Source organism: Lynx canadensis, chromosome C1 (genome assembly GCF_007474595.2).
Source record: "Lynx canadensis isolate LIC74 chromosome C1, mLynCan4.pri.v2, whole genome shotgun sequence".
Taxonomy (NCBI): domain Eukaryota; kingdom Metazoa; phylum Chordata; class Mammalia; order Carnivora; family Felidae; genus Lynx; species Lynx canadensis.
Genome location: NC_044310.1, coordinates 207695343 through 207715336, shown reverse-complemented (window position 1 = coordinate 207715336; position 19994 = coordinate 207695343). Strand labels below are relative to the sequence as shown.

The window sequence follows — 19994 nt, the reverse complement described above, 5'->3', positions numbered from 1 at the left end:
CAACCTCTGCCATAACGAATAAGGGTATAAGATGGTCTGTGGGTGTAAATTTGAAAACGCTTTCCATTCGATGTTGTAAGACCTTTCCAGTCTGATAAAAGGGAAGAAAAAGTCGCTGTTCCAAGACAAGCGTATTTTCTATATTTGAAATTTCCAGAGTGAAAAGAAAGAAAAACATAATACAGTAGTTTGAACACAGAGGAGATCATTTGGTTCTTTACAAGACAGAATCGGCAGGCCAGTAAGGCAGACAGACAGACCTTCCGAGTTTCAGTACAAGATAATGTGGAAAAGTATCTATTAGTGTTTTCCTTGGACAGTTTGGGAAGAGGTGTTCTAAACAATATTTTTATTTACTTTTCCCTTAGTATGCACAAAAGATACTGAAATCCAACAGGCAGTTCTGCAGCAAGTTGGGGAAGTACCACATGCCGTTTGCTTGGGCAGTAAGGTAGGTTGACATCTGTAACCAACAGAACAGTCATACGTTTACAAGTCTGCGTTGGAAACTTCCGTTTGAACACCTCTCTGTTGCCTGTTATGTGTGATATACCAAAACCTGGAAAAATATTAATGGTGTCATCTTCATAAACATTCGGGGCTCCCCGGAAACATGTGCTTTACAAGACAATTCAGCAAGACAGAGTATAATAGATTGGGGCTATGATATGTGCACAGTGTGTGCACGACCAGATATGCTACGGCTTCTTGGTGGGATCAAAGTCATAACCTGTTTATTATGCATATTTGGTTTATTAAACGCTTGGCATTATATCAGGCCTGAGAGTTTAGTGTGCATAACATCCAAATGGCAGCATTGTGATTTATTATGCAGCTGCGTATTTTCATCTATGTGTAGGGCATAGGCCTATGTATGGATGTCCAGAGGAAACCATCAGTTTGATCATTTAAGCTCTCTTTGATTTTGGCACTGATTAGCATAGCCAGATTTGTCAGTACTGGCTCACTTTCTGATGGAAACGCTGAGTTATGTCGACACTAAGGATGGGATCATCCTCCTGGACATAGAACCTCTGCATAAAGAACAAGAATTGCTTTTCAGATCTGGTTAAAGATCAATTACAGTTGTCCTCCTCAATTTCTTTGTATCCTTATGTGTGTAAGAATTTCTTAAAAGAGGAAAAGCCTGGCATAGACACGAGGACAAAAAGGTCAGCAATGTATAAACCAAATCAACTTTAAAAGGTTGGGGCGCCTGGGTGGCTCAGTCGGTTAAGCAGTCAACTCTTGGTGTCGGCTCGGGTCATAATCTCACGGTCTTCGGAGTGAGCCCCATGTCAGGCTCTGTACTGAGTACTGAGTGCAAAGCCTGCTTGGGATTCTCTCTCTCCCTCTCTATGCCCCTCCCTTTCTCATTCACGCGCTCTCTCTCTCGCTCTCTCTCTCTCTCTCTCAAAAATAAATAATAAACATTTTAAACATTTTTAAAAATAAAAATAAATAAATAAAAATAGGTTAATTAGCGTGCCATGAAGTAAGACAGCCTAGTAAGTATTCCTTTGAACATTGGTAACATTGTCCCAATGGTGGTAACTTCAGAAGGAAGACAGCATCTGTTAATTTTTGCCATTTTTAGGTCTCCCAGTACTCAGGGATGAGCATAACCAGAGTGAATCCACCAATATTTGTTATCATTGTGAGCTTGTTACTTGAAGTCGGGGGCAGGTAGGTGCAGGGGAGGGAAAGGTGGAAATATGAGCAACAGGAAACCAGGACAGACTTGCACAGTCTCTCTAACGCAGCCCTGTAGTGAGGGAGAAAGAGACCAGACCCAGGAGTTGGACAAACATGGTCCAATTCAGGCCACCACTTACGGACGGTAACTTTACTCCAGTTTCCTCCCAGTTCTCAGGGTCCCAACCACACGATGAAACTGACAAGACCTGCCTCGTGGGCAATGGAGGCAATCTCAGCTACGAAAGCACTTGGCATAAAGTGGATCACACGTATCACTCTGTCTCTCTGTGCCTCTCGCCCTGCGGGGACAGCTAATGCCAGTACACGATGCCTGGAACAGACATTATCCGAATGTACTGAACCTTTATGTTGAATTTCATTGTTTTTATTTCTCCCAAGCTTCCAGAGAAAGGATAACTAGTCATAGTTTGCTGGTTAAACTCTTTCATGTTGATAAGTATTCTCAATTCCCACAAGAAAACCTGTTGGGGCATAATAAGATATCTTTTGGCAAAAGAGAAATATTCCAGTATAGCAAACTTACAATGGCAAACACATTTTCTGTTAAACGGCTCAACACTGTTGTGAGGTTTTAGAAGCAGTCATTTGAGAGCCAGAGCTGGTTTTGAAATCTATACTGTACTTAATAGCCAAATGAACTTAGGCAAGTACTCATAGGCTATCTTTACCCTAGCTTTTTTTTTAATGTACAAAAGAGGAATGATAATCTACTGTTGCAGAGATTAACAAGCACAGATATGTACCCAGCAAAAGATAACCATTGTCTGAAGTCACTATTCTTATATGATTATTAAGTCACCTGGGGAGATCATATTTTCTGCAACAAGTCCCGCTTTCTGGTAAATTTGGCACAGTGAAGAATATTGTGGGGTAGAGAAGGAAAAGCATTACCCTTTATTGATCAGTTAGGAGAAGAAGTAACAATTGTACCGTGAAGTTGTCTAGTAAAATATGCTGGAAGAAAGACGGATGAGGTTTCTAGGAAGGCTGACAATATTCCTGACTATCGAAGTAATTACGTCTAGGACAAGAAAGTCAACAAAACCACAAGCTCATGCTCCATTGATGCCTGATGAGTGGTTTGGCTGTAGGTTAGGAAACAGGAAGCACCACCAATTTGTGCACATAAATACATGGTTTACATTCACGTAAACATCTCTGACATCTCAGAAAAAAAAAAATGGTTAGCAGCGTAGTTTGAAAGATTTCATGTTAAACCCCTTGGAATAACTAATCACAAAAATAAGTATCAGATCCAGCCAAAGAAGATTTTAGTCCCCCTCACAATGTGGAAATTGCTTCAAATAAAATGGCAACTGCATCAGAGGAGGGCTCGTGGTTACTCAAGCCATTAGCTGACATATTTCAATATTCTATTGATTCTGCTGGATGTTTGGCCTCCTTTTTTCCTACTATATTTTCTAGATTGCAGTTTGCCTAACAGTGTAGCTTTGAGTGTACCCTGAAACACATTGGCCCTTAAGATCAACTGCCACTAAAAAGGGTAGAATTGACAATTTAGCTTTTGACCGTATTTTTACCCAGATCCAACCGTCCCACCCGCTGCTACACACACACACACACACACACACACACACACGCACACGCACACGCACACACACACACACAGATGCTCATCACTGTGAACATTTTTTTCTGAAATTAATTTGATGTGTGTTCTTATTTTTGGCAGCTATTGTGATATTTTACAGTAAAAAAGAAAAAAAAAGGTTATTCTTGGAGTAGGTAAAGGGAATACATTCATATGGCTACCATGGGTATTTTACATGCTTTGATTTGGGGGAAAGTTGACCCCTACAAAAGTGTCATGTGGTTAAAGGGAACTCTTTCCATGCATATGGATCCCACAATTATATGTGTCAAAATCCATGCCAGGACTCTGATTTCTTTTTTTTTTTAAGTTTATTTATTTATTTTAGAGAGAGAGAGAGAGCACAAATAGGGGAGGAGTAGAGAGAGAGAGAGAGACAGAGGATATGAAGCTAGCTCCAGGCTCCTAGCTGTCAATGCAGAGCCTGACACAGGGCTCAAACCCACGAGCCAAAGTCAGACGCCCAACCTCCTGAGCCACCCAGGTGCCCCAACTCTGATTCCTTTTAACCCACCTTACACGATATTCTAAATGGATTGGTGCACAACCCTGGAATTTCTTTAAAATTGAATAAAACTCCATTAAAAACTTCATTCTTCCATCTATGTGTTTACAAAAGGCACACAGTCTAACAACATCCCCAACAAACGGTTGTCCAACCTCTGAATCCTCCCAATGACCAAAACTCAAGTGCATCCCACAGTGGTTCCTTCCTTCTTTCTATAGGTCTAGTGATTAAATAACTCATTTAAAAAAATATATTTTTCAACTGCATGACAATTACTTTTGTGTTTTGTCTTAACATTAGCTACAGAAATATGCCCCATTCTTTCTGTGTCACAGCTCTTCATGCTGCTCGTGATTGAGGCTCTCAGGGACACCTGGGCTTCTTTTCCTGCAGCTAAATCCCACATTTTCTTCAGTCATCCCCCAAAACGTCGCAGTTTTGAGACCCTCACCATATACGGATCATTGCCCAACTGTGGCAGCTGGAACTGGGCATAGCATCCTGCCATCCCGAAACCATCTGTGTGCATGAGTCAGTTCTCTGTTCTCTTGCCAGTTAGCATATTTATTAAGCAAGGACAGCGTGTAGGGGGCTGTGAGCAGCTCTTCTCCCTGGCCCTGCGTTCTTCACCCTCTTTACAACATGTCCAGTGTAAGTGAGCTGTTTGCAGGACAGAGCTGCGGATAAAAGCAGGAACGAGTTTTACAGCTCATGTCTAGTTGATACATTTGTAATGACTGGTTAATTACAAACAACAACAACAACACTACTCAAGGTCAGTTTGACCTCCTCCTGTGTTGAAAATACATCGTATTGGATTCAACATGCCACACACCCGAACAGAAGCCCTGTGTGATATTTAAATAAAATCTTCGAATTAAATAGTTTCTCATTCTGCTTCCCCAGAATGAAAAATTTCCCCTCACTTACTTACCACTTAACAGAGAAAAATGAGCAGAAAGGTGGAAGGAGTCTAAAAAATATGATTCTGGCCCATTTTCGGTATTATTTGACACTACAGCTCTATGATCAGATATCTATCTAAATGGCCACGTCGGCCTGTGTATTTTGGTTATTTGGTATTTGGAAATCTTTGGTTAATTCCAAGAGTAATAAAATAGTCTAGTCAAGCTCCTTAAGCTAGAAGAAATAAAACTTCAGCAGCTCTCTAAGGTTACTGGAAAATCAACTATACACGGTTCTAATTTTTTTGATAGGCACAGAGTATAATTAATTTTGAAGGAGAAAAGCTAACATTAAGCATGTTATGTATACTAGCTTGTATTGCCTGACATTACTATACTATTTGGACAAAAACAACTTACGTGTTTTAACTAACTCTGTCTAGTTCCGGTGAAATAGACAATCAATGGCTCATGTTCATGGTGCTTTCTTTATGTAATACAAGATTCTGACTCAAGTGTTCCTTAGTTTACCTTTGTCTGTGTCTTAAAATTTAGGGCGTGGGCATGTTTATCTCCAGGAGAATGTTTCAAGAGCCTGGCCCCCTAGACCCACATGTACGACCTTACCCCTTTTTCACTATTCATAAATTCTGATGGCACCATCCAGATCAAAGTAGCCCTAGCTTGCCCAGAAAGTAATGAAAAAAGGACTAACCTGTTCCTCTCCACTCTCGCAATCCTCCAAAGTTTTGATATGTTACTAAATCATAAATGGATGTAGTTGGAATATGGGTGGGCTGCTGTCTGTCTAGAGACTGAGTTGAAAATAAGGAATTAAAGACAACAAATACGGGGTTTAAATGAAATTTTTGTCTAAGGAGTTTTTTTGTCTTTTTATTTCATAAGTTCCTGGAGTTTCTTCCATTACAGATGGGAAATTGAATCATTTGTCACCTTAAAAACACAACCTGGTAAACAATATTCACATACCAATCTGAACAAATATCCTTTTCTTTCAGATCAGTATTTAAGGACAACCAGGGAAATGTGGACAGAGACTCAAGATTTTCACCATTGTATAGACAAGAAAGTAGCAAGATTTCAACCGAGGACCTGCTAAAACTAGTATCAGATTACAGAAGGTAGGGTGTTGGGATACTCTTGAAATTAACATGAATCAGCTACATTGCTACTATTGATGTATTAACTCTGCATAAACAATACCTGGTTAACCTGATTTCTCAAATGGCCAAACCCCCCCAGAAAGTAGAAGCTTTACAGATGACTTCACATATGCCTCAATGACCTAACAGAAGAAAATTTGCCACAATCATATGGAAGGAGTGTGAAACATAAAACCATGTCAGAGAACTATTATCTCTCTGTAACAGATCACACCAAAATTTAGTAGCTTAAAAGAGTAATATCATTTATTTTGCATGAGTCTCTAATTCGAGCCTGGTTGAGAGAGGAGAGCTTGTCTTTTCTGCACATGGCATCAGTTGGCAGAGTTCAGCTGGAACCAGAGGATCCACATTCCAGATGGCTCATTTAATGACTGGCAAGTTGACTTGGCTATTGATTGGGAGCTCAGTGGGAGCTGTAGACTAGAGACCTTGGCTCTTCTCCCTGGGAGCCTCTCCATGAGATACTATCACTTCCTCATGGAAAGAGAGCTGGCTTCTGAGAGTAAGTGTCCCAAGGGAGAGAAAAGGATCACTACCAGTGATCCCGGGACCAGGGCCCCGAAACTCTCGCAGTAGCATTTCTGCCATTAATATACTGTCAGGCTGTCACAGAGCCCAGATTAAAATAACAGAGACACAGACGCCTCTAATTAGGAAGGATGTTAAGGAATTTTAGAACTATGTTTTGAAATTGCACAGAGAAATTCATTGCTGTGACTATAGTAATTCATAATATTTCTGTCATTCCAATGCTTTTGGAAAACACAGTGAAAGTTAGTGCTAAAAGAAGAAAAAACTTAATAAAACCCACAACATCTTTTAAATATCACCATGCATTCAACGTCGGGCGATGATAAGATCTTTCATGACGAGCAACTTCCCTTAAACTGTTAGTCCCCTGATACCCAATCCCTAACATCCCTAAATGTTAACTCTCTACCTCTCCCATCTAAGAATCAACGATCTCCTGTCAATTAATTTTGTTTATCCAAAGCACAAATAATGCATTACTATGAAACAAACATAACTAATACCTTCTGTATCTTCAGTAGAGAATATGTTTCTATTTAACTAGAGGGGAAGTTTTCCCAATGCTCGTTTTTTATTCTGAAAAAAAGAATACAAACTTTAGAAAGCAAAATAAAGGTGAAAGGTAAAATCTTGGGGGAAACTACTGCTTTGTGATCCTACAAGACCACTCCTTACATGAGGAGATGCCCCCTGCTCTTGACTTCATCAGACTTCCCGGTCAAAGCTCCTACCATAGTCTTTCCAAAGGCTACTGAAGCCACTAAGTGGGAGCGAATAGTGTTTTACCTCTTTACCTTTTTTGCCAGTGTACGAAAGTATGAAAAGTTACAATGCTGAGCAGAACAAAAGGGACAAAATGTTTGGGGGTAATCTGATATTCACAGAAGATTATATTCTTGCAAAACCCATATTGTCCATGTATAGAAAGGAAAATTATCACTCTGGCAGTTTTACTGGTAAAACATTAAATTATTTCATAGACCCCTCACACTTTGTGGTGTTTATTCTCAACAGTGTGCTGATAAACCCTGACTGTCTGACCCTCAAGGGGGAAAAACAGATTTGTACTGATGGCCAATTTCTGTCGTGTAAATGGTAGCATTGCTGATTTCAAGCTCCCGATGGGACTTCACCGAACATGGGTTTTGGAAGAGATGCGCGCACCATCGTATAACATTCCCACCAGACAGATTCATGGATATCTCACCATGTAGTAAAATACTTCTAACTGATCATTTTTGATCACTTTGCTCATTATTACCTTGGTGTGTCATAGAATTTGTTTAATGGAAATTTGATACAATTTCACTTTTAATAAGGGCTGTATTTAACAACTAGCAGGCAAAGTAATTGAAGACTTAACAGGCCGCTCTCATAAGCTGGGAAGAGCTGGCTCTGACCCACCACTATAATTATTCTATTAGGTTTTCTAGAAGACCTAACTTGAAACTGTTATCGGCAACTTTCATCTCATTAGGAAGGAGGATAGGCAAAAAGGTTTTGGTAGAAAGGGAGAATGTGGGGTCAGGGATACTTGGTGAGAGGGTGTCTGCACACATTTACAAAGGGGGGGTGGGTACAAAAGAGGGAGAAGGCAGAAGAACCAAGGGCAGAGAAAGGCTCTTTGTCCTCCTTGATTGTTGGTGAAGAGGGAACACACAGACCGTCCACTTAACAATTGTAGCAAAGACCACCCTTGCCCTTAAGACTTCTAAAGAGTCTTGGGGGTGCCTGGATGGCTCAGTCGGTTAAACGTCCGACTTCAGCTCAGGTCATGATCTCACAGTCTGTGAGTTCGAGCCCCGCGTCGGGCTCTGTGCTGACAGCTCAGAGCCTGGAGCCTGCTTCAGATTCTGTGTCTCCCTCTCTCTCTGCCCCTTCCCCGCTCATGCTGTGTCTCTCTCTGTCTCAAAAATAAATACAAACATTAAAAAAAAATTAAGAAAAAAAGACTTCTAAAGAGTCCTCATGAAAGTAAATCGCTTAAACCCATTAAAATACTAGTACTTTTTGTTAACAAAAACTCTCTATTTACTCTTGTACTTGTGTGGCCATTTCTGTACATGGTATCCAAAATAGATGCAAATAAATCTAGACATTCGTCAGGATACCTGTAATTTGAGCCCTCACTGATTTCTATTTTCATTTGCAAGATTACATAAATTTTAGTTTTTCAATATCAAACCAGCTAAATGAAATCTTTCACCAGTGTGTTTAGGGTCCTACTGTTTACTCCTATCAAAGCTCAGATTTACAGTTGACTTTTTTCTTGACAACTAGAATAATTCAGTGTGCGCGTGTGTGCATGTGTGTGTGTGTGTGTGTGTGTGTGTGTGTGTGTTCGTGTTCCCTGCTTTCACAGGGCTGACAGAATAAGCAAAACGCAGACCATCCCTGGAAGCCTGGATATTGCTGTGGACAACATTCCTTTGGAGCATCCAAGTATGATGATGATGTCATGATTTGCTTGTAGAGTTCTGAATAGTTAGTGGCCTTTTGGTTGGTGGGCTGGTGGGTTGGTGGGCTGGTGGGTTGGTTGGATAGTTGGTTAATTATAGTAGTTGGGGAGGTTTTTTTCTCAAAGTTTGGGATAAATGGAATTCGTTATTCTACAGAAATTCGGGGCTTCTTATTTTTCCATTAAGACAAACTGTAAGTATGATAGGAGAGGAACTATATTCAGTGTAACCTAATATTTATCCGGTTTAATACCATGCATCCAGCAAGGTATTAAATTATGTCATTTAATCCTCAAAACCCTGGAGGGCTAGCAAATGAGGAATGGCAGGTTCAGATAGATGGATAAAGCAATAACCCATAATGGGAGAATTTATATTCTATTCAGTTCCTCTGACTCAAAATACAGGGCTGGCCCCCGACACTGTGCTGCCAGAGGGGTCCTCTGAACACCGTGGGTAGCCACCCAAGTGACCACGTGGTGATTAGAACTGGAATATTTTTAGACTCTGTTATTACCCAGAGAGCATGTATCTTCCTCCGAATATGGTCAAAAGTCCCATTTATGTCAGTGAAAATCTGAATTTTAGAAGGAGCTTTTATTAGACTTATAAATAAGAATCTCAGAATTTATTTCTCAAGGCGTGAGACTGGTTCGTGTAGTTTTGTTACTTCTGATTATGCCTTCTAGTGACTTTCTCAATGATGCAAAGAATGAATAAAGGCATCCTAAAATGAACTACAAACAGAGAGAGGATTATTACTGCAGGATATTGAGTTCCCATTAACACTATGGGGTTTTTCATTCTTATAATTTTTCCACAAATCATTTTAATATTGAAATAAAGTGAGCATTCTAAACTAAGCCATGGCTCCAGATCACTTTTATATTGATTGGGGTGGAAAAGCAGAGAATAAACTAAGCCATTGCCTCTACCTGATTTGTGGGATGTGTCTTTTATTACCTGTAGAAGAGAAAAATAACAAAAGAGAAAGCTAAAATAATCTGTTTGAAATGACTTTAGGACATTAGAGAAACTTGAACATATAATAAAAATACCATAATTGGTTTTTGGGGGAAAAAAATGTAATCTGATTCCCAAGCATATTTAGCTAACCATTTTGCTTTCTTGAACACAGGAAAATTCCAGATGGGGTAAAGAAAGGTAGAAGGCCTTCCTGTCTTCCAGTAACCACAACATCAGCCTCCAAACTATTTAGTGACATAAGTTTTGATTTATAAAATTTAAATTGTTCTTTTTTTGTATTTTCCTTAGGCTGTTCCTACAAGGCTAGATTTTTAAAGATTGTAAAAACTGGAGAGAAAAATAGAATAGTTGTATCAAATAACGCAGAGGGGCTTCAGGCTTGTGTTGGAAATCATTCCATAGAGAAAGCTTACTATCAATCCATTAAGTACTACCCATGATAGACCCATTGGACAAAGTTTTGTTTGGTCATATATCAATATGTGTATTATTTTTATGTTACAGTAAATGCCGGTGGGTTAATCTTTATAATCGCAGGTTAACGTGCTTGGAGAATCATTAACTAAAATTTACTTTCTATGTGAAGCCTAGTGCACAAAGAAAATAGTTATAAATCCATCCAAAAGATTTACCAATATTTTGAGACATCAGTTTGAATATTAAATAGCTTATCTGTCATCTTTTCCTCCTACAGATTTTTCATGCTAGCATAACTTAACATAAACTCCTTTACTTGGGGCTCTTGGGTGGCTCAGTTGGTTAAGGGTCTGACTCTTGGTTTAGGTTCAGGTCACGGTCTCACAGTTCATGGGTTCAAGCCCCACGTCAGGCTCCATGCTGACAGTGTGGAGCCTGCTTGGGATTCTGTCTCTCTCCCTCTCTATCCCTCCCCTGCCCTCTGTCTCTTGCTTAAAATAAATAAACTTTAAAAAATAAAATAAAAATTCCTTTACAAATGGAGTTTCTATTTCAACTGGATTCATTTTAAAATATGTTAAGTATTGTTCACTTTAAACAATCAACTTAAATGACAAACTCTTATTTTCTGATTTTTAAAGACTGTGTAACATCGTCCTTTATCCCTGTCAAGCCTTTCGATGTGACGGCTCAACCAGAACCCACGGTGGAGGTGGAAGAATTTGTTTACGACTCAACAAAGTATTGTCGTCCTTATAGAGTATACAAAAATCAAATTTACATTTACCCCAAGCACCTCAAGTATGATAGCCAGAAATGTTTCAACAAGGTACAATATACTTCCAAGATGTTATGCTCTCTCTGCATCCTATTGAGACCATATTAAGAGGGTTTTTTGAAAGTTCAGGTACAAATTATCATAGGTCAATATTTTGGAATAAAATCCATTTGCAGAAAATGCTTCATAAGGGACAGTGATGAGTTTCACCTTAAAGGTGCTTAAGGACGCATGGTATTATAACATATTAATAATCATTTCTAAAATCAGCCCTAAATTATTTTGTTCTAGACTTCTTTTATTTTCAGTTTCTTAAGATACTCCGAAAATAGCACACCTGCCTCCTTTTGATATGAGTTTTTTCTTCCTTTTAAATAATATCTCCAAATCCTTCTGCTATTTCTGAACACTGTGGATAATGTCACAAGAAAGTGTCGGGTATTATACATTTTTCAGATTTAATTAGAAGCTACTTATTTTAGACGTTTGGATTGTTTTTTGGTGTTATTTAACAGGAAATTACAATTTCCATTTTCCCTCTCCGTAATTTTAGGCTCGAAACATAACCGTGTGCGTTGAATTCAAAAACTCCGACGAAGAAGGTGCCAAGCCCGTGAAGGTGAGCCAAGTCTTCACGGGGACCCAGCATCCAGGGGGAGGGCAGGTGCCCAGGTTCTTTTTGCCACCAAGGAGCTTTTTATCTGAATGTGATTGAAAGAGCAGCAGTTTGGGGCACCTGGGTGGCTCAGTCGGTTAAGCGTCTGGCTTTGGCTCAGGTCGCGATCTCACGGTTCTTTGGTTTGAGCCCTGCGTCCAGCTCTGCGTTGGTATTGCAGAGCCTGCTTGGGATTCTGTCTCTCTCTCTCTCTCTCTCTCTCTCTCTTCTCAAAATAAATAAATAAACTTTAAAGAAAAGAAAAAAGAAAGAGGAGCAATTCAATACATCTGTTTTAGATTTCCTAAAATGTACCTGATCTAATAGCCATCATTAACTGCATCTACTGGAAAGGCCGGACTTGTAGCCTTGCTTAGCTTTTCACGATATGGGAAAAAGGAAACCATTCTAGTGTGACTAAATGCAAGATTCCCCTTTAGAAGACTGCCCTCTTCAGAGATTAGCCCGCCTCTCAATTCCGCATCCTTGACTTCAAATGCCACATCCCAGCGGGCCCTCATGCGGCCTGTGTGGCAGGGCTGCTGTGTACGTGCTTGATGGCTGGTGCAGCGGGCCTGTGGGATGCCCACATCCAGGGAAGGGAAGTGTGGCCCAGAGACCAAGGAGCTGGGAAATGGCTCTGGAAAGTCGGTCCCTGCAGTTGATCGCATGATTTAGTAAGATCCATCAGACCACGCGGTTTATACAAACTGCATACTGCGACTGGATGTCATTTTTCAAAGTTCACATTTGATGTAGACTGTTTTTCTGTAAGGGACTTCAAACAACAAAGAGTAACCCATAAAAAGAGAGGATAATTCTTTTCGGTGGGCCTGTGGCCAGATCTTCCCAGTTTCTAGGAGTCAGAGGAATGAAATAGTGAGGGACAAAGCGAATTCCTAACTCACCCCTGCAGTTATCTGAGATAATCTCTTACAGCACTCTGTCAGGTACCAATCCTGTTCTCGGTACCGAGGAGGTTTGCAGCATTATTCCGAAGAAGAAGAGTCAATGTAGCAGAGAAAGAGTTCTTTAAAATGGTCTTGAGCCACCATCGGTATCTGCAGGTTCCAAGTTCCGCAGTAACATTAGTGAGCATCAGGAGAGACAAACTAAGCAAAATGGAATTTTCAAGCAAGCAAAGGCAACGGCCAGATGGAAAGCACAGCAGGCCTGCTAGTGCAGTGTTGAAGGGGAAAATTCTAGCAATGGCAGGTGTGTGGGTCTCGTGTTTCATTGTGTTCTCAAGGATCACGCAGAGGGGCGCCTGGGTGGCGCAGTCGGTTGAGCGTCCGACTTCAGCCAGGTCACGATCTCGCGGTCCGTGAGTTCGAGCCCCGCGTTGGGCTCTGGGCTGACGGCTCGGAGCCTGGAGCCTGTTTCCGATTCTGTGTCTCCCTCTCTCTCTGCCCCTCCCCCGTTCATGCTCTGTCTCTCTCTGTCCCAAAAATAAATAAACGTTGAAAAAAAAATTTTTTTAAATAAAAAAAAAAAAAAAAGGATCACGCAGAGATCAGCAGGCTGCAGAAGAGGGACCCTGATCCTTGGGCGAAGGGAGCTTTTAAGCTAGCTGCCTAGGAAGTGCCATATGACATCCCCTGGCTGGGAGAGAATAGTAACGCAATATGGTGGAGACTGGAACCAGCCCTATCCTTCCACCTCAGAATTCTTGGTTGCGAGCTGGCATGTCAGGGACTGGGGTCCAGCCAGACCTACGGCCACCAGGGACTCACTGCCTTGGACTCTAAACGAGAGCTGGGTACCGTGGGCCCCTTCCAAAAGCCATCCTGCAGGAATCAGAATGGAACAAATTAGCTCTTATCTCCTGGGTAATCAAAAGTTAGGTAATGAACTGATTCAGGGATTCAGCATTGATGTAATGGCTGCATGATGAATTAAAGGCTTCACATTTTCTTCAGCAGCACCCTGGTATCATAAATACAAGGCAGCAGGTGAAAGAAGTTCAAGGTTAATTAGATGTCAGCTAAGCCTGGCAAGGTGTCACAAAATTCGTCTTTGTTCCAGGATTGGTAACTGAAGGGTTGTGACATTTGTGTGTGTGTGCTCGGGGTTAATTTCAGACACTCATAACTATTCACCTCATAACTTTTTAAACAGTGTATTTATGGAAAACCTGGAGGGCCTCTCTTCACCTCAGCTGCCCACACAGCAGTTCTGCACCATTCCCAGAATCCGGATTTCTCTGACGAGGTAAGGCCCAGGCCTCCACAGCCCCCGGCAGCTCCTCACAGGATGGGTGAGTGGGTCAGGAAACTCACCAAGATAAACACTCTCTGGACCACGTCTCAGACTGAGAGCCTGCCTTGACTGTGGTTTGCTTCACTGAGATTTAGAAACTGTATTCACTGACAGTCGTTCAGGGAGTTATGTTGCAAATTCAGACATGTCCGCGTAGGATTGCCCTTCGAAAATGCGATATCTTTATGGCATCGTTCTTTTTGAGTGAGAATATTTTTTTTCTTTTATCTCACTGGTCAGTGTAATCAAGATTGTGTTCGATAGCTTTACCAATCAATAGCTGCATTTCGGGTCATAATGGAAAGAACGTAGGAACAGATAGGAGTGTGAGCCGACACTCGCTGCTGACCTATGTGAACCCAAGTGATCTTGGATCCCCTCGGCTCTAAATGTAGCATAGAACAAGACCTGCCCTGGCCAACTCCTAAGCCTCTCTCTCTTATTATGTGCCAGGCCTCATGCCATACTCCATATTTGCATCGTCCCAATCCCCACAGCGTCCTCCAGAGAACCAGAGCGGGTAGGGGGAGATCGATGTGTACAGATGGGTAGATTTATTATATGGGATTGACTCACGTTGTTCTGGAGATGAGAAGTCTCGTGATGCTCCGTCTGCAAGGCTGAGACCTTGGAAAAGCCAGCGGTAGTGTCCGAAGGCCTGAGAGCCAGAGAGCCTCTGATGTAGATCCCAGTCCAAGTCTGATGGCCTGAGACGAAGGGCACCAAGGGCAGAGAAAATCAGTGTTCTAGTTCAAGCAGTCAGGCAGAGAGGGAATTCATCCTTCTTCTGCCATTGTGTTCTATTTGGCCCTCATCAGATTGGATGACGAAAACCCGCACTGGGGAGGGCCATCTGCTTTGCAGTCCTCCATTCAAATGCTCCACTCTTCCAGAAACACCCTCACTCACAGGCACACCCAGACATGATGTCCCAACAGCTGTCTGGGCATTCTGCATCCCAGTCAAGTTGACATAAAATTAACCTTCACACCTTCCTACTTTGTGGATAAGGACCCTGGGGCTCAGAGAAGTAACTTGGCCAAGGGCACACCACTAATAAGTGATCATCAGAGTTCAAACCAGGGCATGTGACTCTGGGGCCTGAAGCTTCGCCACTCTGCTCTAAGACACGTAAAAGCACTAAGTGAGGGGTGTCTGGGTGGCTCAGTTGCTTAAGCGTCCGATTCTTGATTTTGACTCAGGTCATGATCTCACAGTTTGTGGAATTGAGCCCCACGCTGGGCTCTGGGCTGACAGCGCAGAGCCTGCTTGAGATTCTCTCTCTCTCCCTCTTTCACTGCTCCTTCTCCACGCATGGTCTCTCTCTCTCAAAATAAATCAATAAACTTTAGAAAATAGACAAAACTGATCAGGCCAGTGATAAATTACTACACACAGGTCAGCTTGTGTTATAAAGAGACTCAGATAAACAAACTTTGATTAAATTTAATTTCTGACTGCAAAGCAAAGGTGTAATGCAACCTGCTGATTCAGTGTCTGGGTTTAAAAATATCACATCTTTTTATGAGTTTCCTATTGCTTCTATATAGTAAATCACCACATTTAGTGGCATAGAATAACCCATGTTCCAGTACTGGAGGTTGTAACTCTGAAATGGGTCCCACGGGGCTGAAATCAAGGTGTCAGTAGGCCTGCAATCCTTCTGCAGGTTTTAGGGATGACTCCTTGACTCACCTTTCCTGACTTCTAGAGGTTTCTGCAGGCCTTGGCTGGTGACTCTCCGGCAAATGTTTCGTCACTCTGACTTCTTCCCTTCTCATATCTCTGACTCCAACTTCCCTCCAATAAGGACTTTGTGATTACATTGGACCCACGTGGTACTCCAACGCAACCTTTCCATTTTAAAATCCTTAATTTCATCCCTTTCGAAAATCCCGTTTAGTGTGTCTACAGATTCTGGATATCAGAGCAGGGAGGACATATTTGGGGGGAGCTGCTATTCTCCCTTCCACACCTTAGTCCACAACAGTCATTTTTAAACTAATTAAGGAACCTCAGTGAGACCACAGACCTCCCTTCACCTTATCTCCTTCCTCCACATCCATTTAATGCACTTAAACTTTTTTCCCTATAGATTCAAGACAGAAGTGAAAAAAATTTAAGGTAAAGGGCTATTACCACATTACAGAATATTTATTTTATTGGCTGACCCCTTGGAAAAATCCATCTGAAAGATGGATTCTCTGTAGACATCTAAGATTTTTTTTAAGGATGTTCTCACTGTTAACACTGGCTTTTAATCTCTCTTGCTCTCATGTGCTTCCCGGAATTCTTGTAAAAGCCATGAACTTTTCCACAGGAGAACACATACATAATGAACAGCCTAGTGAACTGTGCAGTGCCGACTCAAACCTAAAGTTGCATTCATTGCAAAAATTGATAGAAATTCTTTGAAGGCATTGTTCTCAGTATAACGTAAATATTTGCAGTATTTGAGTGAAGGATGTTTACATTAATAGTTAATTGGAATTCTTGAGAACCTACTACGTTCCCATATGCCCTTTATGTTGTCTTAAAAAAAAAAGAAAGAAAATTTCTTCCTGGCACGTAACTAATTATTGTATGCTCTTCAACGTACATTGGCTTTTGTTACCAGGTTAGCACAGGGGCATATAAAGAATGTGTAAGCTTGTAAACCATTCTAATTCTGACGCTCTCAAATTTTACCATTCATCAGAATCACCTGGAAGGCCGGTTACAACACAGATCACTGTAACCCACCCCAGATATTTGGATTCCATATGTCTGGACCGGGGCCTGAGAAGTTGCATGATACCTGTTAGAACAGGTTTCTAGATGATGTTGATGTTGCTGTTTGAGGGATACCATTTTCAAAACCAGTGTAGTAAATCCTTTCCTGAACAATGTGAAAACATATTAGCTACATAGGTAGATGCACAGAGAGTGTAATAAATGAGCCGGCAGATAATTTGCATGGCTTTCTATCACCTTATTGCTTGACTATTCTGGAAACTACCTAGTTGCTGATACTGAGTTGAATGTAGCTTAACATGCGTGAGATCCTGGGATTCCAGCCTTAAGTAGTTATCAAAACACATGGTTTCTCGTCCAGACGATCTTATTGCTAATTAGACCATACTCCTCGTGAGTCAAACCCCTGTAACATCTCTCGACTGGGTGCCTACATGTGCATCGTCCTACTTCACAAGGCTTTGGGAGAAATTAAATGACAATGTATGTGGCAGAGATTTGGAAACTGAAAGGCACTATAAAATATAGAGGGTGTCAAAACATTTCCTTTTAAGAACATGGGGTATTCTCCTAAGTACTTTTTTAACATATATCAACTTTATGTTTTATATTTATTCAGAAGTATTCTTTATGTAGCTACAGAATGACATCTTCACAAAACAGCTCATTACTTAGTCACCATGATAACACATTTCGTAAGTGTTTTTTTCGTTAGGTTCAAAAAGGGATAGATTCTGTGCTTAAGTTACGTCATTTCCTACTGCCACATTTCTCAGCAGCGTACCTATGAAGAATCGCCTGGGGATCTTATTGAAATGCAGATTCTGATTCCACGTGTCTGGGGTAGTGTCGAGAGGGTGCATTTCTAATGAGCCCCCAAGTGATGCTCATTGGTCCAGGCACACAATCTGCGAGGCAAGGGCTCAGGTCACCCAGCGTATGTGCCTTGCTGATAGGTCCTCAATCTGTGCCTTTTGTGTGTGTGTGTGTGTGTGTGTGTGTGTGTGTGTGTGTGTTTAATCCATTCTCTACTGGCTAAATTATCCAATGAGAAATACTACACCTTCCAAATTATCATCATCACCACAGTAAAGAAGTAAAAATATCAGCCTCTTAACACATGACTGTTAGCAGGATAGATATTCATTGAGAGTCAAATCAATGTTTCTACCACGAAGTAGGAAACATGGACCTCAGTTTCAGTAAAAGAATTTTTAAAAGGTCAAGGTGCCTATGCTGTGTCTTTCCCTGACCCCAGGCAAATGAGTTTAATCTCAGTCCAGCTATGATCTCTTTCGTCGCAGGTGAAAATCGAGCTCCCAACACAGCTCCATGAGAAACACCATATTTTGTTTTCTTTTTATCACGTCACTTGTGACATAAATGCCAAGGCTAACGCCAAGAAAAAGGAGACTCTGGAAACATCAGGTACTGACGGGCAGCATTCCGAGACAGCTTCACATGGGGTCTGTGGGACTTGCATTGGGGAGTACTTTAAAGCTATGATTTATTAAAATTTTTAGTGAAGTTTTATATTCATAAGTGACTCATAATTTTGTTTTTGGTCCTCACCACGGAGGTTTGTACTCAGAAGTTTTCTCTTTGTTCTTCCTCTGCACAGTTGGGTATGCTTGGCTTCCGCTGATGAGACATGATCAGATCGCTTCTCAAGAGTACAATATCCCAATAGCAACAAGCCTGCCTCCTAATTATTTAAGCGTTCAAGATTCTGCGAGTGGGAAGGTATTGAGTGATGTATAATGTAAGGGAAAAAAGAAATACATGAGCTACATGGCACAAGGTTATCTTCTGTCTGCCGTTTAATTTAACCCAAAGGCCACGGTGTACGTATCCATCGTAGTGATGAGTCATGTACCCCACAATATCTCAAGCGTCTTGTTTAGTTTCTGGCCAGGAGAAATGATCTATTAGAATGACTTGCTGATAACGGTCTCACTCCCCAATATTGCCAACTATATTCGCATCTTTTCTTTCCCATCCCTAGAGTCATGGAAGATGATGTCATGGGTCAGGACAGCCAATTAACATAAGCTAAATAACCTGTTTAGTTTCTTTTCTCAAGTTGCCGCAGCGACAGTAACGCGCCCTTTTTTACAGCATGGCGGGAGTGACATTAAGTGGGTCGACGGTGGAAAGCCGCTCTTCAGAGTGTCAACATTTGTGGTGTCCACAGTGAATACTCAGGTGAGCGTGTTGTCCTTAAATGTCAGCATCAGCCCCAACACGTGCGATCAGCGGGGGGCTCCTGTATTCATGGAAGGGGACTCCCCATGTCACATTCTGTCAGGGAGCAGGTGACTGAAAACTGCCAAGGAAGAATGTCTGCAGCATAATTTTATGCCTCTCCGAGGAGAGAGAGAATGTCCCAACCCTCCAGAACCAGGGACTAGAGTATCGGAGGTGTCTTTGTCAGGTTGATGCCCACCCCCCTCCTTGAAATATGGTTTGCTTCCACAGACAACACCCATGTGTTAAAAATGGCGAAGGTTAAAATGAAAGAATTTGGATCTTTACCTCAAAACTAAGTCTGACTCCCAGGGCCTATCCAGTGCTCCGAATGCCAAGGCATCCGCTCCAAATGCAGAATTGCGTCTCAGGGCCTCCTCGGCCAAATTCGGCCTCAGTGACCCTGCACAGGCCACCCCACCCTTGCAGTCAGTATTTTTGTCATCAGGAGAATGGTGACGATAAAATCTACCTAAGGTTTGGGGAAGGATCGAAAGGAGAAACCACGTGTGAAAATATCTCAGGAACTTCAGAATGCTCTCCAATTGTAATTACAGTCATTGCTAAATTACCACAGGCTCGCCCCTTCCGTTGCCTGGCAGTTTATTTTACTACACTATATGGACTTTTATGATGACGAATTATAAATTACAAAGCAGATTCTTACAAGTATATAGACTACGGATTTCTCCGTGAGTTGCTAATTACTTGGTTGCTAAAAAAAATGAAACAATCCGGGGATTACACACATAACGGACCAGAATTTCCCTCGGTGACCTCTGGTTCCTCAAGCCAGATTTAGCCCTCTTGCCCAGTCCTCTACCCAAACACTTCAAACCCGTTTGCTCTCTGATGCCATCCCCCCCCGGGGCAAGTCCCACACAACGGTCCTTCCCCACCCAATCCTGCCTTTCTGTACCTCAGAATACCAGCGTCTCTTTCTCACACTCCCGGCTGCTTTCCTCCCCGCAGCCCAGGTGTCTGTCTGACTCACCAC

The 19994-nt window shown here is 41.7% G+C and overlaps 1 protein-coding gene across 1 annotated transcript in view; it reads left to right on the top strand.

Annotated features, from left to right (window-relative positions):
* The window catches only part of DOCK10 (dedicator of cytokinesis 10), a 269566-nt gene that overhangs the window by 178785 nt on the left and 70787 nt on the right, over positions 1 to 19994 (top strand). The window contains 9 exon segments of the mRNA XM_030325753.1: positions 369 to 451; positions 5764 to 5886; positions 8825 to 8904; positions 10967 to 11154; positions 11657 to 11722; positions 13877 to 13969; positions 18055 to 18178; positions 18372 to 18493; positions 18869 to 18955. Of these exon segments, the coding sequence (XP_030181613.1) occupies positions 369 to 451; positions 5764 to 5886; positions 8825 to 8904; positions 10967 to 11154; positions 11657 to 11722; positions 13877 to 13969; positions 18055 to 18178; positions 18372 to 18493; positions 18869 to 18955 (966 nt within the window).